Raw genomic sequence first — 21,950 nt, 5'->3', positions numbered from 1 at the left:
ATACTTCCAAAATTAATATACAAATTCAATGCAATTCCTATTAAAATCCCAATGACGTACATCACTGAAATACAGAAAACAGTCCAAAAATTTATATGGAACAACAAAAGACCTAGAATAGCCAAAACAATTCTAGGGGATAAAGACAATATGGGAGGGCTATCCATGCCGAACTTCAAACTCTACTACAGAGCTATAATCACAAAGACAGCATGGTACTGGCACAAAAACAGACCCGAAGACCAATGGAACAGAATAGAAGATCCAGATATAAATCCACAGGCCTACAGCCAGCTGATATTCGACAAAGGAGCCAAAGACATACAATGGAAGAAACACAGCCTCTTCAACCGCTGGTGCTGGGAAAACTGGGCAGCCACATGCAGAAAACTAAAAGTGGACCCCAGCCTATCACCATGCACCAACATCAACTCAAAATGGATTAAAGACCTTAACATTAAACCTGAATCTCTGAAACTACTGCAGGACAGAGTAGGAGAGACACTTGAACTAATAGGCACAGGAAGGAACTTCCTGAACAGAGTCCCAGGGTCACAACAAGTTGGAGAGAGACTCGACAAATGGGACTACCTTAAAATAAAAAGCTTCTGCACAGCTAAATCTATCGCAACTAAGCTAGAAAGACAACCAACTAATTGGGAAAAAATATTTACCAGCAATATATCAGACAAGGGGTTAACATCCTGTATATACAGGGAACTCAAGAAACTAATCCCTCCCAAACCTAACAAACCAATTACTAAATGGGCAAGGGAACTAAAGAGGGACTTCTCAAATGAAGAAATAAAAATGGCAAAGAAACACATGAGGAAATGTTCATCATCCCTGGTGGTGAAGGAAATGCAAATAAAGACAACCCTGAGATACCACCTTACCCCAGTCAGAATGTCCCACATCCACAAATCAGCCAACGACAAATGCTGGAGGGGATGTGGAGAAAGAGGAACCCTATTACACTGCTGGTGGGAATGTACACTTATACAACCACTTTGGAAAGCAGTCTGGAGGGTCCTTAGAAAGCTAAAGATTGACCTCCCTTACGACCCAGTCATACCACTTCTAGGCATCTACCCTGAACAACAGGAACCAATATACAAGGACACGTACACCTCCATGTTTATTGCAGCACTGTTCGCAATAGCTAGGATATGGAAACAACCTAGGTGCCCCACCACAGATGAATGGATCCAAAAATTGTGGTATCTATACACAATGGAATATTATGCAGCCATTAGAAATGACAAAATAATGGCATTTGCAGGGAAATGGATGGAGCTAGAAGGAATCATGTTGAGCGAGGTAAGCCAAGAACGAAGAGACAAACGGTACATGGTCTCCCTCATAAGTGGATGCTAAATCCAAAAGGTTAGTGATACGACAAAACTAACAGGACTTAAGAAACAAAGAACTCCCGCTCATCTGGTTGAACCACTACTAAATATCCTCATGCTGCTGATCACAAATATGGTATATAACATGTGAACACTGTTATATATTACAGACTGTGGTAGACAATTTGCTCCAGGGAAGTTAGAATGAACTTGTGACTTTGAAATTATGTAATCATTTAATCACAATCAAAAAAAAAAAAAAAAAAAAAAGAACCTCGGGGAAGGGAGGGAGGGAGGGGATGGTAGGGGGAAAACAATGGAGGGGGTAACAATGTTCAAGAGGAAGTGTACTCATAACCTCACTCATGTAACTGTGACCCTCTGTATAGTAGCTTTACAATAAAAAAAAAAAAAAAAAAAAAAAAAAAAAAAAAAAAAAAGAAAACTAACAGTGTTTGTGAAGATGATGGGTAAGAAATGAGATTCCCTTACACTGTTGGTGGGTGTCAATTTATTTAATATACTAATAAGCATGACGTTTCCTAACAAAATATAAAAATCACTCATGATGCAGCTAAAGCACTACTTCATACATATATATATATATACACACACACATATATATACATATATATAGAAGCACATTTATATGTATATGAAGGAATCAGGCATTAGCGAGGCCGGCGGCATCGGGCCAGGAAGGCCAGGAGGACAATGTTCCTTCCTCCACTGCAAGTCACATTCCATTTTCTAGATGTTTTATGGGAAGAGTAGAACTAACTCTGGGTGAAAAGCTTAGTTAAAAAGCATGTATATATTTTTGCTTCTTATTTTTTTAATGGATTCAAAACTCTATTTCAGTTCTTTTTGTGACTGAGTTCCAGAGCTCAGCTCTTCCTGAAAGATTGCTGTTAATATTGTAGTATGAACTTGTCCTTCTGTTTTTGACATAAGATTTATGTGTCATTTGTGTTTTTTATTTAAATTTTTGGCTTGTGTTTTGGTGAGATTATGCTGTGAACTGAGGACCACATACTTGCTCTGTAATGCTCTACCACCTGTACCACACCCCTAGCCAGCTTTCTGCTTTTTTTACAAAGCATCTGAAATCCTGTCCTTTTCCAATATTTACCTGCTGGCACAAGATTAGCTGCCACATTATTCTTTTGTCTTCTTTGAGCTTCTCACAGCCTATCAATTAACCAGACACTCAACCACCTTGTTCAAGAAAATTATATTATTCTGTTTACTTTTTCAGTTGTGAAAAATAAAAAGAGGCAAAAAGAGAAAAAAAAGCCCAAACAGCAAAATGAAGTAAGATAGGAGAGAAGAAGTAACTATTATTATAGCATATTTATAGGGTAGACACCATAAATGATGAAAATGCCCTTTTAATTAGCTATATGACTAGTTCTTCTAAAAGAAGGAAATTCTGCTAATCCCTTTAATGTCATAATACAGGCAGAAGGAGACGAGTTGTTATGTTTGTGAGGGCACAATTAAATGTCTTAGCAAACAACATTTAAATCCAAAAATGCTTTGCACTCTTTTTATCATAGTAAATTTCTATTCAAATGTTTGATGTGTATACTTTTATTCACAAGTTGGTGCTGGTAAAGGTGAAGAACATGAAGTATTTAAAATCACATGTCCTGCGTGAAGAGATTTTTCACTGGATTTAGTAGGCAAGATGAGACAGAGTGGACTAGAAAGACCTAAGAAAGGCTTGAGGTTTCCTTAGAGAATAAAAGACAATTTTCCCCACAGGTCAAAGGGCAGAGCACATTCTCAGAGGAGAGCAATGTAGAGACAACACAGTTCCTAAGGCAGTTACTCAGAGAACTTGGTATACAGTTGGTTGCCTGCTAGAATGACTCTTCTCCACTGATACCTTGATACATGCATCCTTATGCAAAGTACCCATTTTCACACCAGCCCTTACCAAGGCAATTTTCCTCAAAAAGCTAGACTTATTGATATTAAAAACAGCAATAAATCATTGGTTTTTACATAAGATTACTATTCAGTGATTCCTTGTGCATTTAAGGGCTTATTCACGTAATTCTGTAGAGAATGTCACTGGAATATTGATGGGGATTGCACTATATAAAGAGATGGCTTTTCATCATCTGGCCTTTTTCATCCTGTTAATTTTTTTTTTTTTGGGGGGGGGTCCAGTCGTGGGGCCCGAACTCTGGGCCTGGGCGCTGTCCCTCAGCTCTTCAGCTAGCGCTCAAGTGGTAGGCTAGCGCTCTACCACTTGAGCCACAGCGCCACCTCCAGCTTTTTTCTTTTTGCTTATGTGGTGCTGAGGAATCGAACCCAGGGCCTCATGCAGGCAAGGCAAGCGCTCTACCACTGAGCCATCTTCCCAGCCCCCATCCTGTTAATTTTGCTGATCCATGAATATGGTATAGATTTCCAACCTGTAGATGTCATCTTCGGTTTCTTTCTCCTATCATGTATGAGTTTCATCACAGCGATTTTTCAGGTCTTTGGTTCAGTTTATTTTAGGTATTTATTTGGGGATTCATGCAATTATGAATTGGAATTATTTTTATTCCAGGTAAATTTATTTTTGGAAGTATTACAATATAATACTTAAAATTATATTACTTGACTCTGGCGAGATGGCCCAGCTGGTACAGTTCTTTCCTAGCAAGCTAAAACAAATAAAATACATATGACCTAAAACAGAAACATGGAGAAATGAAAGGATAGAGGACTCAGAAATTTATCCAACTAGCTAGATAGCTACAGTATCCTGATTCTTGGCAAGAAGTTCCAGAAACTCGTGCATTATAGAAGTGCTGCTATTTTGGAGGAAGATACTAGCTTTATCTAGTGTGGCCAGAAAAATGAATATCCGAATGGAGAAAACTTGACCGCAAGAACATTACCCTAGGAAACAGGAGGATCAGTTTTCACTCTCCAGTACAAATATAAATATATATTTTATATATTCCAACCCATAAAAATGCTCAATGAAGCCGGGCGCTGGTGGCTCACGCCTGTAATCCTAGCTACTCAGGAGGCTGAGATCTGAGGATCGCAGTTCAAAGCCAGCCCAGGCAGGAAAGACCGTGAGACTCCTATCTCCAGTAAACCACTAGAAAACCAGAAGTGGCGCTGTAGCTCAAGTGGTAGAGTGCTCGCTTTGAGCTGAAGAGCTGAGGGACAGCGCCCAGGCCCAGAGTTCAAGCCCCACAACCAACAAAAAAAAAAAAAAAAAAAAGCTCAATGAATTGAATAGTCATTAAAAAACAGTATGTTTAACATTATATAGAAACTGTTGAAAATACTATGCTATCAGAGATTATCAAATCAAAACTACATCAAGATTCCATTTCTCCACAGTCAGAATGACTGCCATTCAGAAAACTCACAGGGTAAGTGATGATCCTGGGAAAGAAAGATTCCATACACTATTGGTGGGAATGTGAATTTGTTTATCCATTATACTAATAAACACAAAATTTGGTCAAATATGTAAATATAGGACTCATAAAGGATACAGTTAAAGCACCTGCATACATATATATACCTATATATATATATGTGTGTGTGTGTGTATATATATATATACATATATATGTATATATATATATATATGTAGTTGCAGTCACAGCAAGAGTTGACCGTGTGTCAGAGCATGGAAGTTCATGGTGGGTGTGGAAGGAGATACGGTTGAAATATTTGGAGGGCTTTTCATTACACACTGACACACATACACATCACACACACATATTTATATATATGCATATATAGAGGAATATATATGTGCATGCTTATATTTACTGCAGGACGACTCATAAGAGCCAAGTCATGGAGTCATCCTGGGGACCCATCAATGGTGAAAAAATAAGAGAATGCGGTATATGTGTTCAATGGAGTATTATTCAGACATTTATAAGAATGATATCATGACTTTGTAGAAAAAATAATGGCAATGAGAATTATACTAAGTGAAATAAGACACACTCAAAAAACTAGTATTAATTATGCTTATGTTGATTTTTTTTTATCAGTCATGGGGCTTGAACTCTGGGCCTGAGCGCTGTCTCTCAGCTCTTCAGCTCAAGGCTAGCACTCTACCACTTATGCCACAGTGCCACTTCTGGTTTTCAAGTGCTTTATTGGAAATAAGAGTTTCAAGGACTTTCCTGCCCGGGGTTGGTTTTAAACCGGGATTCTCAGATCTTAGCCTCCTGAGTAGCTAGGATTACAGGTGTGAGCCACCGGCACCCGGCTGTTGAATATTTTTTAAGATGAAAAAGAGGCCTATTATCGAATGAAGTAATCCAATGGGAGGTATTAGCATGGGTAATCACAAGCACAAATCAAGGAACCTAAGATCATAGAACCCAATATACATGTATGATAATGTCTAAAGGAAACTTACTATGTGCACAACTAATATGCACCAATGGCTAGACAACAACAGCAACTAAAGACTAACGACTATTGATCTAAAACAATTGGGCAACCATCTGAAATGTTCCACGTCAAAATATTCAGAAGATTTCTCACTTTAGTGAGCATAGAACCCAACCCCTTATGCCTAGATAATGACCCCCATCCACATCATTTGAATATCAATGGAAAGTCAAGAACAGTTAGGTGAGGAAGATGTGAGATTCCATTGTGTGCACTCTGGACATAGCCAGACTTAAATGATTGAAGTAAGTAGTTTAGTTGAAGAATGATATCATGGCAAGTTGTAGGAAAATTGGAAACTATTTGAGAATAAGGGCATACCCAATTACCAAGGAATAACCTATGGAGAATTCTCCTGGGGTGGCTGGATTACATTCCTTGGACAACTTGTGCAACACTGGACAGGTGGACACACAGGCACTGAATGGGAAGTGAGCAGGACAGGGGCTCACCAGCTCCTGTCAGTTACTATTGGAGCTCTGCCCCCCTGGACCTTAGCTTCTGCTTAGGACTTTATCCTCAATAGAGGAAGTTGTCTGCAGCAGAGAGTTCTAGGAGTCCTAGTGAAGGAACAATAGCAAAGACAAGAGCTGGCACAGCCAGAATGCCCTGCCATGAGATTTTTATTGTTTGGAGATGAGCTACATATTTGAACAACAATTGAAGAAGGAGACAAATGCAACATAATGTTTTTATATTTGCATGTATTCACATTTATTGAGGATGTAGGAATAACAGCATTTGAGAAGGTAACAAGATAGTTGACCAATTTCAAGGAAATTTCCAACTTGGGTTCATTTTGAAGAGAAGCTGATAAGTAGAAGAGAGAGAGAGGTCAGTATTTGGAGGCCTATACAATGCCAGTGGGAACAGAGGTTTACAGTTGGCCTCCGATGTTGGCAGCTCAAGACCAGGAGAAGAGAGGAGAGTGCTCAGCAGCAGGAATCAGTGCAGCAGCTGGGGTGGCAGCAGGTGGTCCTGCAGCAGGTGGTCTGGCAGCAGCTGGGCTGGCAGCAGCAGGGCTGGCAGCAGCTGGACACACAGCAGCTGGGGCGGCAGCAGGTGGTCCTGCAGCAGGTGGTCTGGCAGCAGCTGGGCTGGCAGCAGCAGGGCTGGCAGCAGGTGCAGCCACAGCAGGAGTTGACCATGGTGTCAGAGGATGGAGGTTCTGGGTGGGGGTGCAGGGAGATGTGTGTGAACAGTCTGGAAGGCTCTCTGTCACACATGCTCTTTTATACTCAACTCAGGAGCACGTGTGATCCATCACGTGTAGCTTTCTTTCCTTGTGGTTGTTTAGCTTAACATATGGGTGGATATTTATCTAATTGGGCTTTTAAAATATCAAATTAGTATTTTTTTTGCTTAAATTTTCAAGTGGGAAGGAAAACATGATGCCATTTTTCTGGTGTGTTGGGTTTCACTTGTCAGTATGTTCCATGAGAACCATCTCCTAAGTGCGTGTGTCTTGGTCTAGTTCCTCAAAGAGCCATCACATGGCTGCCATGATGTGCTTATGATATGCTTCAATTGTGTTTTACAAGGTACATTCCACCTATTTTAGATATTCAAGATTGTTATAGGCCCATCGTTTTATGTGGTGACCTAGGAGGCTAAAGCCTCACTAGAATGAATCTAATGAGTCCTTCATCAAGCAGGTGGACAGGAAGGTTTGCATGTGAGAGGCCAGCGGCTTGGCGCCAGGAAGGTCATGAGGACATGTTCCTTCCTCCACTGCGAGTCAGGATCCATTTCCTAGATTCTTTCTGGAAGAATAGACTAACTCTGGAAGAATAGACTAACTCTGGGTGAAAATTCTAATTGAAAAGCACCTATATTTCTTTGTTCTTTTTATTTTCTTTATCTGAATCAAATCTCTAAATAATGTTTTAGTTCCCCTCATGAGAACGTGGGCTGCAGAGCTCTGCTGTCCTCGAAAGAATAGTCATGAACTGTGAACTTACTGCTTCAGCCTCTGATACAGTGTTTTTGTGTCCCTTGTGCTTTTTGTTTGACTATTTTTGTTTTTGTTTTGGAGGAATTGTGCTGTGACCTGAGGACCATCTTCACTCCACCCTCAGCAATTCTTTCTGGGTTTTGACAAGACATTCGCAACTCTGGGATTTCCCCATACTTACCAGCTAGCACCAGTTAGCCACATTATTCTTCTGTCTTATTATTATATTCACACACAACATTATAGCTCTCTATTGAGCTTCTCAGCCCTATCAATAAACAAGCCTCTCCTGTTACATTATTCAAGAGGATTATCATATTATCCTGCTCAGGTTTTCAGTTTCAGAAATAAAAAGAAACACAAAAGAAAAATCAAACCTAAAAAGTAAGAAGAATTATGATAGAACACAAAAAATGAAATGCTATTATAATATATTTATAGGGGAGACACAGTAAATGTGGAAAGGTGCAAAAATACCTACCTAATTAGTTACATGATTACCTTTGCTAAAAGAAGAAAATTTTGATACTTCCTATACACCACAAAACAGGCAGTTTTTTCTTCTGTCATTTGTAAGTTTCATCACAGAGATTTTCCAGAACTTTGGTTAGGCTTATTTTAGTTATTTATTTGGGAATAAGTGTGATTATGAGTAGGGAATTTTTCTGGATTTCTGAATGGTGAGTTTATTTTCAGAAGTGTCACAATATAATACCTAAAATTATGACACATAATTATGACATCTAGCCATGCTAACAAAAACGGTAGGGTTACCAGGGCAGATGATGGCTCAAGGGGTACAGATCTTTCCTAGCAAGTTTAATCAAACAAAAACTACAAAACACACACCAGCTAAAACAGAAAAATGATCCAATAGAATAGGGTAGTGGACCCAGAAATTTACCCAATTAGCTGGCTAGCTGCAGTATCTTGACTCTTGGCAAAAAGTCCCAGAGACACATGCATTACAAAAGTGCTGCCATCTTGGAGGAAGATCCTAGCTTTATCAAGTATGAACATTTAACTGTAGAAAACTTGACCGCAACATTCTCCTAGGAAACAGGAGGATCAGTTGTATCTCTCCTACACACACACTCTCTCTCTCTCTCTCTCTCTCTCTCTCTCTCTCTCTCTCTCTCTCTCTCTCTCTCTCTCTCTCTCTCCTACACACACACACACACACACACACACACACACACACACACACACACACACACACAATTTCCAATACATAGAAGTAGAAAATGATGTGGATAGAGATTGGATATATACAAATGGCTAACATTACATTGAAAGTAATCAATGTTTTCACCATCATGAATTTTCAAATCAAAACTACACAAAGATTCCCTTTCACCATAGTCAGAATGGCTGCCGTCAAGAAAACTAATGGTGTTTGTGAAGATGATGGGTAAGAAAGGAGATGCCTTACACTGTTCGTGGGTGTGATTTTTTTATTTGTTATACTAATAAGCATGTGATTTCCTAACAAAATAAATATAAAATTCACTCATGATGCAGCTAAAGCACTACCCCATATATATATATATATATATATATATATATATATATATATATATATATGAAGGAATCAGGCAATATAGTATGGAGACACCTGCATTGAAGGACTATTCACAAGAGCCAAGTCATGGAGTCATCCTGCGGCCCTTCTGTGGTGTAAAAATAAGGGGAGTATGGTGCATGTGCTCAATGCAATATTATTCAGACATTCATAAGAATGATGTCATGACTTTGTAGGAAAAGTCTTGGAAGTGGTAATTATTATGTTAAATGAAATGAGATTGACTCAGCGAGAAAAGTATTTATTTATTTTCTCATATGTTTAATCTTTGTTAAAAAAAGATAGATATGAAAGTACAAGGGGGCCATTTGGAGAATAAAGTAAGCCAATGGGACGAATTCACATGTGTAATCACAAAGACAAAGCAAAGAACCTAGGGCTAAGCATCAACACCAATGAAATATTAAAGACTATTAACTAAGAACAATGGGGCAACCATCTGCAATGTTCCCCATCAAAACATTTAGCAGACTTATCAGTTCAGTGAGCATAGGATCCAAAAGCTAGTGGCTAGATAGTGAGAACCATCCCCATCGCTTAAAAACATGTATGGACCAGCAGCTACACTTAGATGAAGAAGATGTGACTCTTAGCTTGTGTGCACTCCTGGGCACAAGTTAACCTGGGAGCTGAAGTTAAGTGGTTTACTTAGGGAATGATGACAGGACTAGATGAGAAAAACTTGAGAAATAAGAAATAAGGGAGGGAAGCAGTTCAAAGTGACACCATATGTAGCACTGTCCTTGGGCAACTGGATGGCATTCCCATGGATAACATATGGAACACTGGACAGTGTGGACACACAGGCACTGAGGGGAGGGGAGCAGGAGAGGGCCTCACCAGCTCCTCTCACTGCTGCAGCTGTGCCCCTGGGGACCTGACCTCCTGCCCAGAGCTTCCTTTTCAGGAGAGGAAATCTCCAGCACAGTGTTCTAGGCAGTGGCTCAAGACCACCATGGCCTGTATGAGAAACCAGTGGACAAGGATCAGAGCTTGCACACTCAGAATGACCTGCTATGTGAGTTTTAGTTTTCAGAGATGAGCTACGTATCTGAACAACAGTTGAAGAAGGAAAAATAAGGAGACACGGTGCTGTTATAATTGCATGGGGACAAAAGTCAAATTTATTGACAAGGTAGGAATAACAGCATTTGAGAAACCATGACACAGAACAAATACTTCCCTGTGGGTAACAAAGAAGTTGACAGATTTCATGGAAAATTTCAACTTGGGTTCATTTTGAAGAGATAGAAACCTGCCAAGGACTGAGGGGGACAGCTCATGTGGAGGCCCAAACAGACCCCAGAGGAAACTGAGGTTTACAAGTAGTCTCCCATGATTGAGCTCAGAGAGAAGGACTACATCAATAATGCTGCCTACTGAAGGGCAGGAGGGTGCAGGACAGAGTGCTCAGCAGCAGGAATCAGTGCAGCAGCTGGGGCGGCAGCAGGTGGTCCTGCAGCAGGTGGTCCGGCAGCAGCTGGGCTGGCAGCAGCAAGGCTGACAGCAGCAGGGCTGGCAGCAGCTAGACACACAGCAGCTGGGATGGCAGCAGGTGGTCTGGCAGCAGCTGGGCTGGCAGCAGCAGGGCTGGCAGCAGGTGCAGCCACAGCAGGAGTTGACCATGGTGTTAGAGGATGGAGGTTCTGGGTGGGGGTGCAAGGAGATGTGTGTGAACAGTTTGGAAGGCTCTCTGTCCCACATGCTCTTTTATACCCTGCTAAGGAGAAAATGTGATCCATCACATGTAGCTCTGTTTTCTTGTGGCTGTTTAGCTTAACAAATAGGTGGTTATCAAATTAGATCACTATAGTTTCCTGCTAAAATTTTCAAGTGGGAAAGAAAACGTGATGCCCTTTTTCTGGCATGTTGGAATTCACCTATCAGTTCACAGAGAACCATCTCCTAAGTGTGTGTGTCTTGGTCTAGTTCCTCAAAGAGCCATCATGTGACAGCCAGTGTCTCCTAAGCGAATACTTTAGTCTCATTTTACATGGTACATTATGTCTACTCTTAGGTATTTAAGATTTTATAGACCAGTATTTGAGTGTGGTGACCCAGGAGCTGAAAGCCTCACTAGAAGCTAATAAGTCCTTCAGGTCAGGTGGGAGAAAGGTTTGCATGTGATAGGCTGGCAGCATGGGGCCAAGGCCATGAGGACATCCTTCCTCCACTGTGATTCAGGATCCATTTCCTAGACATTTTAGGGAAGAATAGACTAACTCTGGGTGAAAATTGTAATCGAAAAACATCTATATATCTTTGCTTCTTTTTATTTTCTTTACCTGAATCAAAACTGTAAATAATATTTTAGTTCCTCTTGTGAGAACGTGGGCTGTAGAGCTCTGCTGTCCTCTAAACACTCCCCTTGATATTGTACTGTGAATCATTGTCTTTCAGGCTTTGACATAGTGTGTTTGTGTCGTTTGTGAGTTTGGTTGGAATTTTTTTGGTTTTCATTTTAGAGAGATTGTGCTGTGCACTGAGGATCACATACTTGTTAAGTTTATGCTCTACCATCTTAGCCACACCCTTGCCCTCTTTCTGTTTTTGACAAGACATCCAGAATCGTGTCCTTGTCCAGTATTTGCCTGCTGGCACAAGTTAGATGTCACATTATTCTTCTGTCTTAGTTTTATCTGCACAAAACATGACAGATTTCTATTGAGCTTCCCAGTCCTGTCAACAAACAAGACTCTCCTGCTTCATTATTGAGAGAACTATCATATTATCCTGTTCAGGTCTACAACTGTTAAAAGTAAAAACGCACAAAAAGAAAAAAGAATCTAAAAAGAAACAGTAGTATGATAGAAAACATACAATGTGAAATGTTCCGGTGCTATTTTTATAGAGAACACAGAGCAAATCCTGAGAGGTACAAAAATATCCATATAAATAGTTTCAGGATTCGTTTTCCTAAAAGAAAAAAAAATTCTGTCAGACTTCTGTGTATCATAAAACAGTCAGAAGGAGATTAGTTGACCTTTGTGAGGGCATAATTAAATGTGTTAATGAAGAACATTTAAATACAATTTTTTTGCACTTTTTTATCACAGTAAATTACTGGTCAAATGCCTGATTTGTTTACTTTTATTCATAAGTTTGTGCTGATAAAGCTGAAATACATGAGCTATTTAAGATCCTATGTCATATGTGAAGAGATTTTTCACTGGATTTAGTAGTAAGGCCAGACAGAGGAGACTAGAAAGACATAAGAAAGGCTTCACATTTCCTTAGAGAGTAAAGGAAGCTTTCCCCCACAGGTAAAAAGGGCAAGAGCATATTCTCGGTGTCATCCAATATATAGACAATACAGTTCCTAAGGCAGTTAGTCAGAGAAATTGGCATGCAGTTGGATGCCTGCTAGAATGAATTTCCTCCACTGACTCCTCCATGCATCCATCCATTAGCAAAGTACCCATTTTCATAGCAGCCCTTTACCAAAGCCATTTCCCTCAAGAGCTAGATTTATTCATATTAAAAAAAAACATTGTCTTTATTGTCTAAGATTGTTTCAGCTATACAGAGTCTTCAACAATTCCTTGTGCATTTAAGGGCTTCTCTGTGTAATTCTGTGAAGAATGCCACTAGAATTTTTTATGGGAATTACATGACATAATTAGACCTGTTTTAATAATCTGGCCCTTTCACCATGTTAATTTTGCTGATCCATGAATATGGTATATATTTCCAACTTGCTCACATGTCTTCTTTAGTTTTATCTGTGGTTTATAAGTTTCATCATAGCAATTTTCCAAGTCTTAGGTTAAGTTTCTTTTATTTATTTGTGAACAGATGTGATTATGAATAGGGTTTTTTTGGTTTTTTTTTTATTCTTGATGAACTTATTTTTGGAAGTCTCACAACATAATACTTAAAATTATACCACTTAATGTTCACTAGACACTATGTTGGAAATGAACTTCACAATTTGTGGGGGAGGGTAATTGGAAGAGGGAAAAGTAGGAGAAAACGAGGGAGGGGGTCACACTGTTACAGTTATTTACAGTTATTTACATATTACTGTAACCCCTCTTTACATTTGCAATAAAATTTAAATTTAAAAAAGAAAAAGTTAAGCAGGGGCCTAAGGCCCTGAGTTCAAAGCCCAAGTATCTGTACGCGTGCGCGCGCACACACACACACACACACACACACACACACACACACACACACGGTGAAATAGGTTCAAAGCAGCATCTGTGTGAACTTATAACATCTTCCATTTTCCTTACCCCTCACTCACGTCTCCTCTTCTTTTCTCCCACTGCCCAGGCTCAGGCCGTCAGCACCAATTTTTTGAGCTCATACAGCTTTGGTTTTGTATGTGGTATTTCCTTCCTTCTGCAAAGCCAGCCTAATGGATTCTCTTAAAGTAACACCCTAACTGTGTCACTCCTCAGTCAGATATCCACAGAGCTTCTCCTATTGTTACTGAAAGAACTCTAAACTTCAGTCTCAGTATCTAGCCCCTTTCCTCACAGCTAGTCTAGATTTCCAGTTATATAGTAGTACTGATTATTTTCCTCACTTTTATCAGAAGCTATTCTCTCTCCACCCACCCCCCCTCACATTCCCTGTCCTTTTCATAACCATATGCTGGCCCTCTGCATTACTGAGCTTCTAACCAATGTGAAGTGGCCTTACTACTTTCCTTAGGTCTTAGCGTTGTCTTTTCCCAGAATGGTCTCTCCTCCACTTTCACTGACCCAAACTGTAATTCTTCAAGGCTCAGATGATGTTCCTGAGTATTCCTAAACGTGATGTCCTTTCTCTTTTGCAGTTTACATAATCAAGATGAATGATCCTAAAATAAAGGCGATTTTTTTCCATCTGGATATCTTCTACTCATCAGATAAAATTCTGGAGAAAAGAGGCAATTTTAGGTATAGCCAGGGAGCAGTCCTATCCATACAGTAAGGAAGAGCCAGGGGAGCCCTTAAACATGAACTAGGCATTGTGATGCTAACTTTACAGTTCAATAAACTGAGAAACTTAAATAAATAAATATATATGTATATATGTAATTTAGCCACGTTAACAAAAAAAAATCTGGTCACCTGGAGAGATGGCACAAGTTGTACAGCTCTTACTTAGCAAGCTAAAACAAACTAACTAAAAATAAAATACACAATACCTAAAACAGAAGCAGGCAAATGGAATATAATAAAAGACCCAGAAATTTATCCAATTAGCTAGCTACCTATAGTATTCTGATTCTGGCAAAAAGTACCAGCACTTGCATTACAGAAGTGCTACTGTCTTAGAGGAATATACTAGCTTTATCAAGTATGGCCAGAAAAATGAATGAACCCAAATGTAGAATGAATCCAAACATAGAAAACTTGACCACAAGAACACTATGAAACAAGAGACAAAATGTCCATGCTCCAGTATATATATATGTATATATATATACATATATGTATATATATATTCATAAAAATTGGCAATAAAGTGAATAAACATTAAATAAACATATATGGCAAATATTACATGGAAACTTTAAAATATTTCACTAGCAGCAATTTTCAGCTCAAAACTACATCAAGATTCACCATAGTCAGAATGCCTGCCATCAAGAAAATTAACAGAGTTAGTGAGAATCCTAGAAAAGAAAGGAAACCCTATATACTGTTGGTGGGAATGTGATTTTTGTTTATACAGTATACTAGTAAATATAGAAATTCCTCAAATATATAAATATAAAACTCACACATGATCCAGCTAAAGCAATCCTGCATACATGTATGTACCTAAAGGTGTCAGGAAACATAGAATGGAGATACCTGCATGTTCACATCGATTGTGGGACTATTCACAGGAGTCAAATCATGGAGTCATCCTGGGGGCCCACTGATGGTACAAATAGAACAGAAATGTAGTAGAGGTGCCCAATGGAGTATTATTCAGACATTCACAAGAAATGATATCATGACTTTATAGGAAAATTCATGGAAGTAGTTATTATCATGTGAAATGAAATAAGATAGACTCAGAAAGACTAGTATTGTTTTGTTCTCTTACATTCAATTCTTAAAAAAAGAAAAGATATGAAAGTAAAAAGGAGCATTCCTAGAGAATGAAGTAAACCAGTCTCTAAAAGAGATAATTAGTATGGGTAATCACAACAAAGAACCTAAGGTTATAGGTTCTTAACCCCCATGTTAAGCAAATTTACTATCAGCACAATTAGTATATACCAGTGACACAATATCAACAACAATTAAAGATCCACAACAATGAAAGACTAAAGACTATGGATCTAAGAACAATTGGGCACACAACTGAAATGATCTACATCAAAATGTTCAGGAGACTTCTCAGTTTAATGAGCACAGAATTCAACAGTTGGGGCCTAGATAATGAGAACTGTACTTGTTTTTGAAAAGGTATGTAAAATCAGCAACACTAAGATAAGAAAAAATGTGAGATTAAATTGTGTGCACTTGGGGCATAGCCAGACTCAGGAGATTGAAGTAAGTAGTTGACTTGGAGATGGTGACAGGAGAAGATGTAAGAAACATGGGAAATAATTGAGAGTAAGAGAAAATCCACTACCAAGAAATGCCATATGGAGAGTTCTCCTTGGGCAGCTGGATTACGTTCCCACAGAAACCCTGTATACATTGGACATGGTGGATACATGAGCACTGAAGGGCAGGTGAGCAGGACAGATCTCACCAGCTCCTGACTTTATTGTAGCGCTACTTCTGGGAGTTTATCTCCTGGCTAGAGCTTTCTCGTCATTAGTGGAAGTCCTCAGCAGACATTCAAGTCTCTGGCTCTAGACAACCATGGTCTATTTTTGAGGGAACAATAGGAAAGACCCAAGCTGGCACACTCAGAAAGCCCTGACCTGGAATTTTTATTGTTAGGAGATGAACTACATAATGATCTGAATAAAAATTGAAGAAGGAAAAATAAAGAGACATATGCTTTTATGTTGGCATTTGTTCACATTTATTGATGATGTAGGAATAACAGCATTGCAGAAGGTAACTAGGTAATTGATAGATTTCATGGAAAATTCCAACTTGAGTTTATTTTGAGGAGAGATGGTATAGGCTGACAAGGACTAGGGGTTGGGGGTCAGTATTTGGAGATCCACACAGACCTCAGTGGGAAGTGAGGTTTACAGCTGGCCTCCATGATCAGCTTGCAGATATCAGCTTCCTAAGTATTGGAGGAGGGAGCAGAGTGCTCAGCAGCAGGAATCAGTGCAGCAGCTGGGGTGGCAGCAGGTAGTCCTGCAGCAGCTGGGCTAGCAGCAGCTGGGCTGGCAGCAGGGCCTGCAGTGGCTGGACACACAGCAGCTGGAGCGGCAGCAGGTGGTCCTGCAGCAGGTGGTCTGGCAGCAGCTGGGCTGGCAGCAGCTGGGCTGGCAGCAGCAAGGCTGACAGCAGCAGGGCCTGCAGCAGCTGGACACACAGCAGCTGGGGCGGCAGCAGGTGGTCCTGCAGCAGGTGCTCTGGCAGCAGCTGGGCTGACAGCAGCAGGGCTGGTAGCAGGTGCAGCCACAGCAGGAGTTGACCATGGTGTCAGAGGATGGAGGTTCTGGGTGGGGGTGCAAGGAGATGTGTGTGAACAGTTTGGAAGGCTTTCTGTCTCACATGCTCTTTTATACCCTGCTAAGGAGCAAGTGTGATCCATCACATGTAGCTTTCTTTCCTTGTGGTTGTTTGGCTTAACAAATGGGTGGTTATAAAATTATGTCACTATATTTTCCTGCTAAAATTTTCAAGTGGGAAGGAAAACATGATGCTATTTTTCTGGTGTGTTGAAATTCACCTGTTGGTTCAGAGAGAACCATCTCCTAAGTGTGTGTGTTTTGGTCTAGTTCCTCAAAGAGCCACCAAGTGGGCTGGGAAGATGACTCAGTGGTAGAGTGCTTGCCTTGCATGCATGAGGCCCTGGGTTCGATTCCTCAGCACCACATAAGCAGAAAAAGGTGGAAGTGGTGCTGTGGCTCAAGTGATAGAGTGCTAGCCTTGAGCTGAAGAGCTGAGGGACAGCACCAACAAAAAAAAAAAAAGAGCCATCATGTGATCATGTGACAGCCGGTGTCTCTTTATGAGATGTTTCAATCGCATTTTACATGGTACATTGTGTCTCTTCTTAGGTATTCAAGATTGTTATAGGCCCATATTTGTGTGTGGTGACCCAGGAGGCTAAAGCCTCACTAGAATCTAATGAGTGCTTCATCAGGTCAGGTGGGGAGGAAGGTTTGCATGTGAAAGGCCAGCAGTATGGGGCCAGGAAGGCCACGGGAGCATGTTCCTTCCTCCACTGTGAGTCAGGATCCATTTTCTAGATGTTTTATGGGAAGAATAGGCCAACCTTTAGGTACAAAACTGAATGGAGGAATATTGATATATCTTTGTTTTTCTTTGTGAGAAACAAATCTCTATATGTCATTTTTAGTGTCTCATGTGAGAATGTGTCTACAGAACTCTCTTATACCCTGAAGTTCCCTCTCAGTACTGTATTGTGAGCTTATTTCCCTTCTGTCTGTCTTGCTGTCTCTCTGTCACTTCTGATCTGTGTGTTTTGTTTGATTATAGGTTTATGCTTATAAAGCTGAAAACATGACATTTTAAAAATGATGTGTTCTGTGTGGAGTTTTTTTTTTTTACTAATAAAGAGGGGCACAGAAAAACTTAAAGACATAGAGGGAAGGCTTGTTGATTTTTACAAGACAGAGTTCGATATTAATTTAGGCACTAAAGGAAGCTCTTTCCCCACTGGCAAAAGGGAAGATGACAGTCTCATTGTGGAGTAATAGATAGATAACATAGTTGGCTGCCTGAAAAAAAGCATCTGAGGGATATTACAAACTGCCAGTCTCTGGCTCCTGTCCAGAACAATTGCAATTTAATTAGTGTGGAGTAATGCCTGTGCCCTGGGAGCTTTTCCATTTCCTCAGGTTTTCCCACTGGGCTGGGAAGCGTGAGATCCACTTTCTTAAAGTGTCCACAGTACATCTGTTTTCATATCCAGAGACTAGAAGTCACAAAAAATAGCTCCATTTTATTTGATGGTGGTATCTTTAGGTACCAGAGTAGAAGAAACAATCCTGACTTGAAGCACTGGACTTTGATCCTTGTAGACTGAAACACTGATAATTCTCTTTACTATTTTACGTTGTTCTACTAGCCAAGGCAACAGACCCACATGGTAGAGAATGGACCAACGGTACATGTAGCACAATATGAAATAGCCATTGATAGCCTGCTGGTGGGCTGTTAAGTTTGAAACCAGACCCTCTATCTCTGTATTCCTTACTGAATTTTGCCTATGTATCATGAAATACCATGGACAATTAACATCAAGCGATACAAGAAATTATGTGAGGTCTGCTTGAGCGAAGCTATTTTTTATTTCAAAGAGTAGTAGGTAGAGTGTGACTTGTCTTTCTGTTATATAATTTTTTGACACAAGCAACTGTCTGATGAGCTCCAGCGATTGTAGGGTCTAAGTGCTGATCTCTTGCTGACAGGACAGGCATTCATCAGAGATTAACCTGAAGAGATGTTAATCAAGAGGAAAGTCACAATGTTTGTCACTGACCACTTAATGATTTAATGTGATGTTGTTTTGAAGCAAGTTGGTGAAGTATGGAGAATTGTGCAGACTATGAACACCAGAAAGTAGAAATAATTGGCAACTACTTGAGAGGTTTTAAGTCCCAGCTAAAATATTTGTTGCAAAAGAATATATACATGCGCATACACACTCACATCCTCCCCCCACACACTGTGAGATCCCATATGAAATTCACTGACTTACTGTAAATCTAAACTATAATCTCCAAGAGTGACTATCTATTGAAGTGGTATCATTATCTCAAGAATAAGTAGCCATGTTGTATAAACAACCTAAGGACCCATCACCAAATGAAAGAATAAAGGAAATGAGGTATATGTACTCAACGGCATATTATTCATGTGCTAAGAAGAATGAAACCAGCTGAACAAAGTGTATCTCACCTATAATGTAGGAACTCAGGAGGTTGGGAGCATTGCAGTTCAAGGGCTAAGAGTTGATAAGAGTCCATCATGACTAATTAAAGGCTGACCTGGGGGGAAATGCCATAGTCTATTTGAAAAATACCTAAAAATAAAACACGCGCACGCGCGCACACACACACACACACATACACACAATTACATACATAATCCTTTGCCAAAGATTCATAGAATGGGAAATCATCTTGTTAAGTGAAATAACCACTCTGAGACTAAGAAACATCATGTGGATTCTGGTGCCTTGCATCATGTATATACATTTTTTTCTAATTTGGAGAGGGGAAGGGAAATAACAAAATTGTAACAATGAGACGTAGAAGACACTACGTTGAAAACAAACTTTACAACTTTGTGGGGTGGGGAGAGGGAGAGGGAGGGAGGAAGGAATTGGGGAGGGGGAGAGAGAAGGGGTGGTAGGGGAAAAACAAAGGAGGGAGTAACAATGATTGATAGGAAATGTACTCATTACCTTACTCGTGTAACTGTAACCCCTCTATACAGTATCTTTACAATAAAAAAATAAAAAAAAAGAGAGATGCTGGCGCAAGAAAATAAAGAAATATGTGGAATTAAAAAGAATAAAACAAAAAACAACGAACAGACAATAGTAGTGAGAAAAGAAAAATGGATCAGTGGAAAATGAGACAAGAAATGAATGTGGGAAATTAGGATAAGTCAGAATACCAGTGACCAAATTATCTGAAATACATGTATGAAAAATGTCATAATACACTAATTTGCACAATCATTGATACACACTGATGACAAAGTGTTTGACAGTTAAACAGCAATGTTGAAAAGATTAAACACAGCTAGTCTGACAACAATTGTGCAAATGTGGGAAGGAAGATACAGCCAAAGATTTAACACACCAGTGAGGGAGAAAACAACAACAACAACAAAACAGAGTCAGCTTTGACACAGTGACAACCACCCACATTGTGTGGGGCAAAAAACAAACCTGTATAAAGATGGCAAGAATGAGATGAAGAGCCTGGCTTCTTGGACTGCGTACACTCTGAGGAAGCCCAGACATTGTGGAGAGAGGGGGTTCAGACAGGAAAGGTTGTAGGAAATTTGGAACATCATTGAGGGCAACAAGGGACCCAGGACAGTGTATTCCCACGGATGACCTCTGGGACACCGTACACAATGGACACATGTGCACTGAGGGGAAGCTGAGCGGAAGAAGGGTGCACTGGCTCCCTTCCACCAATGGAGCTGTGTCCTAGGGGCCTTAGCTCCTGCCCAGAACTTTCTCTTCAATAGAGGAAGCCCTTAGCCAAGAATTCCAAGTATGGAGCCCTGTGAAACATTCTTCCTGAGTTCCTTTATTCCTGTCCTTCAGTTATCTAGAAATGAATGTGGAGATGGAGTTACTAGGGAATAGAAATGGCCCTAGTGGGAGGTTAGGAAAGGGAGCAGTGTGGAGAGTCACGAGGATAAGTCAGAGTGCCTTCTATACACGTGTATTCATAGCTGGGGAAAATTCAGAAGGAGAAATAAAGAGACACAACGTCTTTATATCTGGATGCTTGCAGAACTTAGGTTTATTTATGAGTAGGAATTACAGCATTTGAGAACAGAAAAGATTAAAGAGCAAACACTTCCATGGGGTGGGGGGTAACATGACAAAGTGACTGATTTCAAAGAAAATGCAATTTTTTTGTTTCTTTTGGACACAGTCACCTGTCAGGGGAGGGGCAGTGTGTTGAAAGGTCCACATGAACCTTTGCAGTTGGCTTCCCATGATTCAGCATCAAGAATGCTGACTGCTGAAGACCAGGAACATGCGTGTCAACTTGCTCAGCAGCAAGAACCACTGCAGCAGCTAGGGCGGCAACAGGGCTGGCAGCAGCTGGACACACAGCAGCTGGGGCGGCAGCAGCTAGAAATGCAGCAGCTGGGCTGGCAGCAGCTCGAAATGCAGCAGGTAGGGCGGCAGCAAGGCTGACAGCAGGGCCTGCAGCAGCTGGACACACAGCAGCTGGGGCGGCAGCAGCTAGAAATGCAGCAGCTGGGGCGGCAGCAGCTGGGCTGGCAGCAGGGCCTGCAGCAGCTTGAGATGCAGCAAGTAGGGCGGCAGCAGGGCTGGCAGCAGGGCCTGCAGCAGCTGGACACACAGCAGCTGGGGCGGCAGCAGCTGGGCTGGCAGCAGGGCCTGCAGCAGCTGGACTCACAACAGCTGGGGCGGCAGCAGCTGGGCTGGCAGCACACAGACTGGCAGCAGGGCCTGCAGCAGCTGGACTCACAGCAGCTGGGGCGGCAGCAGGTGGTCCTGCAGCAGGTGTACTGCAGGCAGCTGGGCTGGCAGCAGCCCTGCTCAGAACAAGATGAGCCACAACAGGAGCTGACCATGGTATCAGAGGATGGAGGTTCTAGTAGGTTTTCTAGAGGATGGTCTGGAAAGTTTGGAAGTCTCCTTGCCTGTAATGCCCTTTTATACCCTGCTAAGGGCCTGCCATCAGCGTTCTTTCCTTGTTATTATTTGTGTTAATAAATAGGTGATTATCAAATTAGGTAATTATATTTGCCTGGTGAAATGTCAGGGAAGGGAAACATAATTTCCTTTTCCTGGTGTAGGATTCACTACCTCC

The 21,950-nt window shown here is 40.7% G+C and overlaps 2 protein-coding genes across 2 annotated transcripts; both read right to left on the bottom strand.

Annotated features, from left to right (window-relative positions):
- Positions 1 to 6,721: 6,721 nt before the first annotated feature.
- LOC122102609 (keratin-associated protein 4-2-like) lies at positions 6,722 to 16,862 on the bottom strand. The gene is given in 3 exon segments (XM_042673372.1): positions 6,722 to 6,901; positions 10,736 to 10,915; positions 16,635 to 16,862. Coding segments are annotated over 3 exon segments (588 nt in total).
- Positions 16,863 to 21,159: 4,297 nt separating this feature from the next.
- On the bottom strand, positions 21,160 to 21,711 carry LOC122102600 (keratin-associated protein 4-11-like). Its single transcript, XM_042673364.1, has one exon. The coding sequence runs from the start codon at positions 21,709 to 21,711 to the stop codon at positions 21,160 to 21,162; it is 552 nt and encodes a 183-aa protein (XP_042529298.1).
- Between the last annotated feature and the right edge of the window lie 239 nt (positions 21,712 to 21,950).

This window comes from Dipodomys spectabilis, unplaced genomic scaffold, assembly GCF_019054845.1.
Source record: "Dipodomys spectabilis isolate Male_0828 unplaced genomic scaffold, ASM1905484v1 ptg000018l, whole genome shotgun sequence".
Classification (NCBI taxonomy): domain Eukaryota; kingdom Metazoa; phylum Chordata; class Mammalia; order Rodentia; family Heteromyidae; genus Dipodomys; species Dipodomys spectabilis.
Note: the sequence above shows the minus strand (reverse complement) of the source record. Positions and strands in the feature narration are given on the sequence as shown.

What these genes read in the sequence shown, in the direction of transcription:
- LOC122102600 (XM_042673364.1), bottom strand. Translation starts at nt 21,711, where the DNA reads ATGGTCAGCTCCTGTTGTGGCTCATCTTGTTCTGAGCAGGGCTGCTGC.